The 8,102-nt window shown below is 44.6% G+C and overlaps 1 protein-coding gene across 1 annotated transcript in view; it reads right to left on the bottom strand.

The window, feature by feature from the left end:
- Positions 1 to 1,480: 1,480 nt before the first annotated feature.
- CBLN4 (cerebellin 4 precursor) overlaps positions 1,481 to 8,102 on the bottom strand; it is a 103,666-nt gene continuing 97,044 nt past the window's right edge. Inside the window, exons 6-8 of the mRNA XM_077778327.1 lie at positions 7,821 to 8,097; positions 4,709 to 4,825; positions 1,481 to 2,770 (exon numbers count right to left, since the gene is read on the bottom strand). Coding sequence (XP_077634453.1) covers positions 2,573 to 2,770; positions 4,709 to 4,825; positions 7,821 to 8,097 — 592 coding nt within the window. The 3' untranslated portion in view covers positions 1,481 to 2,572. The remainder of the gene's footprint in view (positions 2,771 to 4,708; positions 4,826 to 7,820; positions 8,098 to 8,102) is intronic.

The following is an 8,102-nucleotide window of genomic DNA, read 5'->3' as shown; positions in this document are numbered from 1 at the left end:
ACAGCTTCAGTGCCTTTAAAAAAAATTTTTTTTAATGTTTATTTTTGAGAGAGAGAAAGAGTACGAAGAGCGGGGGAGGGACAGAGAGAGAGACAGAATCCAAAGCAGGCTCCAGGCTCTGAGTTGCCAGCTCAGAGCCCAATGCAGGGCTCGAACCCATGAACCGCGAGATCGTGACCTGAACTGAAGTCAAGATGCTTAACCAACTGAGCCACCCGGGTGCCCCTGTGTGTTTTTATATTAATTTTTTCTGGGAGGTTTTGAACGGTTTCTGCATTCCAAAATATCTATACTGGGGCTCAGGAATCACAGTCAAGCCCTCTGCTGACATTCTTTTATGTTCAGAAACATCACAGCAAGCCCCAAAGGGTGGCCACAAGCACGTCTATAAAAGACACTTCCACATGGGTCTATTTTGTTGAAGCACCACATTTTCTCTGGTCCATCATAGGTGTCTATTACTAATTCAAATACCCTTGAGCCATTTTGTCAAAACAATGACTAATAGTATATTTATTCAAGTATAAACCAGTCTGTTGCAAGGTATAGACGCAAACCCTGAACAGAGAGAGCCACGGGGAAGGTTGTGTTAGAGCAGATGTATTTCCAAAGGATGCCACACTTGTTCAGATGAAGTCCCCAGTGCAATACTGTTTTCTTACACGGCACGGTCACAAAGGAGGAAAGCTTCTGACTGGAAGCCAGCCGAAGAACAACTTGCCAAGCAAAACACTACGGATCCAATGCCAACATCGCCAGCTAATTCTTCTCGAGGAAGGAGGAGAGCCTCCCTGTGATGAATGAATATTTTGACTTGGTGATTAATCACAATTATCCCGGAAGGCCTACTCATGTGTTTTCTCTCACAGGGTCATCGAACACCCTCCTCGCTGCCACCGTCTACAAAAGGGGCCCTTTTAATTGCTTTAATTGAGAAAAGACCGGGAAATGGAGCCAAATCTCCGGATGAGACATCTCTAATAATAGTTCCTCCGCAAAAGAAACCTGTAATCTTCCAGTTGTCTTTTAGTGTTGTGTGAAAGGGGCGGAGCTTTCCCCCCAAGTCTTCGCACTGAATGGTCTGTAGACTCCTCGCCAGGCACTCACTCCCTGAGCACTCTCACGAGATTTCCGCACATTTTCTCAACCTAACTGCCCAATGGTAAGTCCCTTCTGAAAAAAGAGTTTACTAAGTCCATCGATTCTCTTTTGGCAGGCTGACAGCTCTTGGATTTGAATGGGTTAAGCACCGGGAAGGTTTCCTATGCCAATTCAGAGGACATTCCCCCCAGATTCGGAAAGCTTTTCTTAAAAACTCCCAGGAAAAGAAATGATGCGGGGAGCGGGGAGGAAAGAAGGGTTGGTGAGGAAGAGAAAGTACACCACGTAGAATACATGTTTCCCAAACCAAAAGGACAAAACAATTCGGCTAACGTATATTAACCTTTATTCTGTGACAGAGACATAAATAATTTTGTGAGTTCATATGACCTGTACAAAAGACAAAATCAGATATTGCACTAAGTTCAGATATGGGATATTTGGATTTAATGTTAGCTAAACAGATAAATATATACAATTCAAGGAATTAAGGCAAAACCAGATGATACTTTCAAACACAACAGAAGGCTTGAAAAATAGGTATAATTAAAAACAAGGGTAGCCCATCTCCAGTTAATAAAGTGGTCATGTCTCAGGGGAAAAAAAATCCCTTAGGTTTTTAATAAAGTGGTTATTATCAATCATGTTAATTCAAGCTGAGCAAGAAAGTCTAAGATTTCCCGCGGAGGAGGGCGGTTGGGTGGAGGTTTTGGGGGCTGAGCACTTAGAACTCGGGAAAGCAACTTTTTTTTTCCTTGTCCGATTTATGATCTATTCTTCCTATTAGAAAATATAATTTGGAAAATAGGACTCTTTCACATATCTAATTAAAATACAACTATGAAGCATTCGTTTTTGTTAAGGGAAGTCATGTTGGTGATCTCACAGGGTAAATGTGCGGGCAAGCCATTCATTACCCTATTTGTAGAGAAGACACAGAGCCAGTCACTGAAAAAACAATTCCCAGTTACCTTAAGAGAACAAAACAGATGGATTCCAAAGGAATAAAAACAAGTGTGTAATCAATATATCAGCACGGCATACAATTCTTTGGCACTATCACACTAACCGTCGATTGAAGTCGGAACTCGAGAGTTTTCTAATTCTTAACCCCCGGTCGCCAGTCTTTTAAAAACAAATAAAGAAAATTCCACGTCTGCAACGAACTCAGTGATTCCGGGAAATTAAACTCAGAATAAACCTTGCAGACGGCTTTTAAACTGTTACACTTGAGCACAGATAGGTATTGTCTGCTGTGAGCGCCCATCCAAGTATTACTGACACACACACACACGAAAATAATCTGTGAGACTGCGTATGGGTTCGGATGGGCCTAGAATCCATAAAGAGAATCCATATTCACCCAGGAGAAACTGATAAAAGACATCAATCCGTTGATGAGAAAACGATCTTCCAATAACTCAGGGGTGGGCCACCCCTCCCCTGGGTCAATATCGCGCAGAGATCAATCCTATAGGGGAAACACCAGAAAGCCAGAGAATGTGGAATACTGCCAGCCTCCAACCAAGTTACCTTTCTCCAGTTTTAGGTAAACTTTATCCTCCTTATCCAGGTAGAGGAGCACGCCGTTAGTGGCAGCTTCACGGGTAACATCTTTGTCCCCCGCAAAGGCAGATATTACTGGCTTTCCATTTAACATCAGGTTAACCTACGAGAAGGAGAAAGGAAAAAATTCACTGAAAACATCTGCTAGGGCTAATGAATAATGCCGAAGGGGACAGACCCGGTAAAATATCTGATGTTCGGTAAATTCATCCTGGCTGTGGTGGCTACATACCACTGAGCTGATTTTTTTTATTATTAAAATAACTCTTCTTTTAATTTCTCCCATAGAAATTTCCTGAGAGGCCTACGAAGGTATACCACCCGTGGAGAGAAACCTAGCCTTGGGTCAACCAGCCCCCCTTCAACACATGACTTCAGCGTGTGGTCTTATTATTTACTTGTCGTATTCAATATCAACCTTCTGGCAGTGAAGCGAGCCTGAGGCTTCCCGGTATATTAGTAAAAAGAAGCCCGGTGTCCTTTGCTCTGAGGAACCCAGATACAGCAAGATTCTGCCAGCGCTCTCTCAGGTTACTAGTCAGCTGCAACAAGGACAGTGCGGAAGATCATTTGAAATTATGGAATGTGGGGGGGGGAGGGGGGAGGGGTGACAGTTTCTTTTTCTGTTTTCCCTGATAATGTGTATTAAAAATTAGCAATCGGGGAGCCCGGCTGGCTCAGCTGGCTAAGCGTCTGACTCTTGATTTTAGCTCAGGTCATGATCTCATGGATCATGAGCTCGAGCCACCTGCTTGGGGTCACCCAGGTGGCTCAGTCGAGTTAAGCATCTGAGTCCTGATTTCAGTTCAGGTCATGATCTCACAGCTTGTGAGTTCAAGTCCTGCTTTGGGCTCTGCACTGACAGCAGAGAGACTGCTTGGGATTCTCTCCCTCCTTCTCTCTGCCCCCCTTCTGCTCGCCCTTACTCTCTGTCTCTCAAAGTAAATAAATAAACATTAAGAAAAATAGTGATCACCACTACCACTGAAGATTTTAATGATGGCTAATTAGAGAATCAATAATTCATAAACTAATAATTATTAACAAATAGTAAACTCAAAACGTATTCACTTTTCTTCCCACTACAATTTTGACTATACTGTGTTAAATAGTACATACATTTCTAAATACTGAGGCTTGGGGAAAGCTTTTCCATGCTAGTAAATCTGTTTACTAAATATTCATTCCTTTTGTGTTAAAAAAAAAAAAATCTGAGGATGATAAATGCATCCATTCTCTAGGATATGTAAAGGATATGTAAAAGTGGTAGAAGAATTTGTAATCTATCATTCATGTGGAGACAGTACACAACACAAACATTGAGTATAAGATGAAAAGAGTAGAATTCTTGGTGCTATTGGATGTTAGCATATTTGGATATTATAGGAACTAGCCTTTGCATGCAAGGTCGAACCTATATCCTGAGAAAGCACAACACAAAATATATCGCTAACTGTGGAACTGAACTTTGTAAGAACTCCCTAGCATCAGAGTAACTGAGGATAAACTACTTAAAACACAGGCAGAGAACACCCTTTGTAAAAAGTATATTGAGTAGTTTGCTGCTTCATAGATTTGTTCTCAACGGTTAACTGTATCTCATTCAGTTTAACAATGAAAGCAAATTTGCTTCATGTAATACATACTTGTAAAGCTCTGCTAGTCTTACAACTTTCTTCAGATTCATTTTTGCATGTGCATTAACTGAAGTTCAGATCATTTTGGCACATGCGTTAACTGAAGTCAGGATCTTATAAAGTGATTTGTGTCACTGAGTTTTTACGAAGCCACTTTTTTTTTTNCGATTGGTTGTTATGAAGGTAATAAATTCAGTTGTTTATTTTTCTTTAGGTTTCTGTCATAGCCTTAATGGACGCTATAAAGAAGAAAACCGGAAATTAATTGTTTTACAAATAAACTATAAAGATGGTTGCTTATTTTTACAATGAAAACACACCTTTGGATGCACACGGAAATACACAGCCACTGCCAATAAACACTGGTGTCTGGGGGCAGGGAGGGAACATGTCAAAACACATACCTGGATTGTTTGGCTCTGGTAGACTTTAATTACATGAAAGCTGAAACTGTAAATTCCTTTTCTTGGTGCTACAAAGACAGACTCCAGGGTGAAAAAATTACCCACATTTACTAGGATCTACAAATAAAAAATAATGAAGAACAGTAAATTATTACAATATTCTCTTCTGTAACTAAAATAGGTTTCCTTCCTTCCTTCCTCCCTCCCTCTTTCTCCCTCTTCCTCTCTCTCTTCTTCTTTATCTCTTTCACAAGTAGCTTAAGAAACCATAGAGAATAAAACACTGGGTTCTACTCCTTTCCTCTTTAGTGACTTGGAAAATAGATTTGTATAATGGAAGGCTTTTCTGTCTTTTCAGAGGTATAGGGGGAAGAAAGAGTAACTGCTTTGCATTCATGCCTCAATTTCCAGCGAGGCCTGAAGACTCTGGAAACATCTAGGTAACATGGGAGGGCTTATAAATATTAGCTTTACCTTGAGAGTCAGAGAAAAGGCATCTGCCCTGTATTTATATTCCCATCCTCTACAAGCCTTTGCAATGTCCAGAGATGACGTTTCCGGACAGCCAATCAGCATCCATGGGCTCTCTGCAGTCATTCCGGGACACCTCACACAGAGACCTGGGCCCTCCCTCCACCGTGTGACATAATCCATGACACCGAATAGTGCACAGAGTGATCTGAACGCCTGGCCCTCCCCTGAGCCTCCACCAAACCTCTCCTAAGATCCATGGCCATTTGTTCATTCCTGTGCCATCTAGGCCTTAATTATAATATTTTGGCAATGACTCAGCCTTTGCAGGCTGCCAAAAAGTGGAGCATGAATAAAGACAGGCTGTAAAATAGGTGGCCTTCTCTTCCTGCCAGTGTTACCCATTATCCTCTTATCAATCACCTGCTCTCTGTTTAAACTTCAAGGGTTGAAAATGAAAAGTAAAACAAGGCACTGCTTCCTAAGAAAGCAACAATGCACTTTGTATTCCAAGACACGCAGCCTGTTTCTCTTGGTTATGGAATGAACTCTGAATCTCAAGAAGTGACCTCTCGAACCAAATTTTGCAAATGTCACATAAGGAATTCCCTTCCTAGGGGAAAGAGAGTGAGAACGTTTGGGGCTGGGAACTTGTAAAATAACTGGAGTTTAATCTAATTCTCTCCAGGAAATAAATCTATAACTGACATCCCCAAAAATCAGATGTCCCTATAAGGGTACACTTCTACCGCATCAATGGCAACCTGCAACACTATATTCCTGCCGATATTAAACCTTTTGCCTAACTCCTTAAAATATACTATCACTTCTAAGCCATGCGCCAGAATACAGTAGCAGGTCAAGTAGGCGTGCCAGGCTCAACCCTTGGCTTAAAATACATGCATGTGTATAATTTTATTCTGAGATTTCACTTTCTTCCAAGTAACCATCAGATTTCCTCCTCTGACCTGATCATCAATGAGCTTTCAATAAGCTATCGCCAGCTGTACGATGCTCCCCAACAGAGATGTGACAAGGACTTTTTTTTCAAGCACATTTAAAATAATTTGAGGTACTTAGTGGGGACTTCCTGAATCAGAGACAAGTAGCATAATTCATTAGCAATAATGGAAATGGCTGATTAGTGTTGACTACACATAAGGCTGGATGTTGACTCTACGCTGTAATTAGAGCATCCAGGCACATAGAGATTCATAACTAAATATGTCTTGTGGTCTCTAAGATGCATGGCTCTCCAAACAGAAGAACAAACCATTCCCCTCTTTCTAATTGACGGAAAGGTCACGGAAAAGAATGTACCGTTCAATGCACTGTACAATGCATTGTCCACAATCGTCCAGCATTTAATTAAATGCATTGAAATAGAACCCAGGGCTGTGCTAGACTTTATTTCCATCGAGATGGAAAATACTGCACCAAAACCCCAAAGGGGCTGCTTAATTCTTTAAAAATTATGGCTATCTGAGCATAAGCCCTAGAGAAGCATTCTCTGTCTGGCCAGCTCGAGAGTGCATTACTTAGGAACAATTAAGTAAGGAATGGAAATGTCACCTCATCCCTTCCCAGACACACGCTGCAGTACCACTTAACCCATGTTCCTACACATGTGACTTTGCATACAACTGTGAACTAAACAAGTGCCTCTAGAACTAAAAAGACTCTGGGTGCTGTTAAGGTTGAAATTACAACCCCAGAGTCAGTGTTCAGTTTTAGGACGCCTTGCGAAACTGAAGCTGATGCCCTGGGGTTTCTCATCAGCCAAACCCCAGAGCTCCCGGTCGCTAAACAGAAGCCACAGATTTCATCAGTCCCCCCACCCCCCACCCCTGCCCTCAACCCCGAAGTCTCTTTCCCTGGGAATTTGCAATTCTCCAAAAAAGACAGGAGCAGGGACAGGGAGCCGCGGGTTCCCAGCGCTTCCCAATGGGAGTTCCCACAACCACCCTTCCTTTCCCTCCACAACTTTTCTCCAAGTACCACGGGAAGGCTTTCGGCTGCAGCAGCGCCTGCCCGTATGTGGGGATCCTGACGGCAGGAAGGTGGACGAGATCTGACCCACACCAGCGCTGCCCACCCTCTCCAGCCACGTGCGAGATCCCTGCAGAGAATGTGGACCCGCAAAGCCCTTTTGGGGGAGAAGCTTCTTCAGCTGCGGGGAAACCAATCATTTATCTGGAGACTGTGAGGCTACCACGGAGGCACCTGCAGAGGTGTCTGGCGGGGGGGTGGGAGGGAGGCACGGTCTGGCCAAGAGACTGCGGGGTCCAGGGACCAGACTCCCGGCAGCTCCTATGGACCTGTTGCTGTGAAACCCGTCCTGAGCTCGCTCGCTCGCTCTCGTCGCTGGGCTCTGCGCTGCCAGCCTCTGTCCCGCTGTCCCAGCCGCCTGCTCCTGAGGCCGGGAGGGAACGCGGGCGGGGGCGGTGGTGGGAGAGACAGAAGTTTCAGACCCAGGCATATTTGGGAAGGCGAGTGCCGAAATGATCTCCCGCATCCCAGTCACATCAACTTGAGCCTGAGCAGGTAGCCCCGGTCTGGGCTGCTGGGAGATCGCCGCCCCCCCCCCCTTCGCCGACAGGCATACGCACACCCCGGTACCCTGTGTCCCTCGGGTCCTGACCTGATCGAAGTAAATGATGCGAGTCTTGTTGCTCATCTCGGACGGCTCATGGTTGGTGCTCCGCACCGCCGAGAAGGCGACCTTGGAGTTGGCCGCCCGGACCGAGATGCCCAGAGGGGAGGAAGAGGAGCCCTTCGAGTCCGTGGCCGGGTTCGAGTCGCACACCACCAGACACTTGCCCTCCAGCACGATAGGCTCCGTGTCGTTCTGTGCCAGGACGGGCAGCCCGGGCAGGGTGAGGGCCAGCAGCACGGCCGGCACCACGGACAGCGCCCGGCTCGC

This window comes from Crocuta crocuta, unplaced genomic scaffold (assembly GCF_008692635.1).
Source record: "Crocuta crocuta isolate KB4526 unplaced genomic scaffold, BGI_CrCroc_1.0 scaffold27, whole genome shotgun sequence".
Taxonomy (NCBI): domain Eukaryota; kingdom Metazoa; phylum Chordata; class Mammalia; order Carnivora; family Hyaenidae; genus Crocuta; species Crocuta crocuta.
This window is presented reverse-complemented; position numbering and strand designations above follow the sequence as displayed.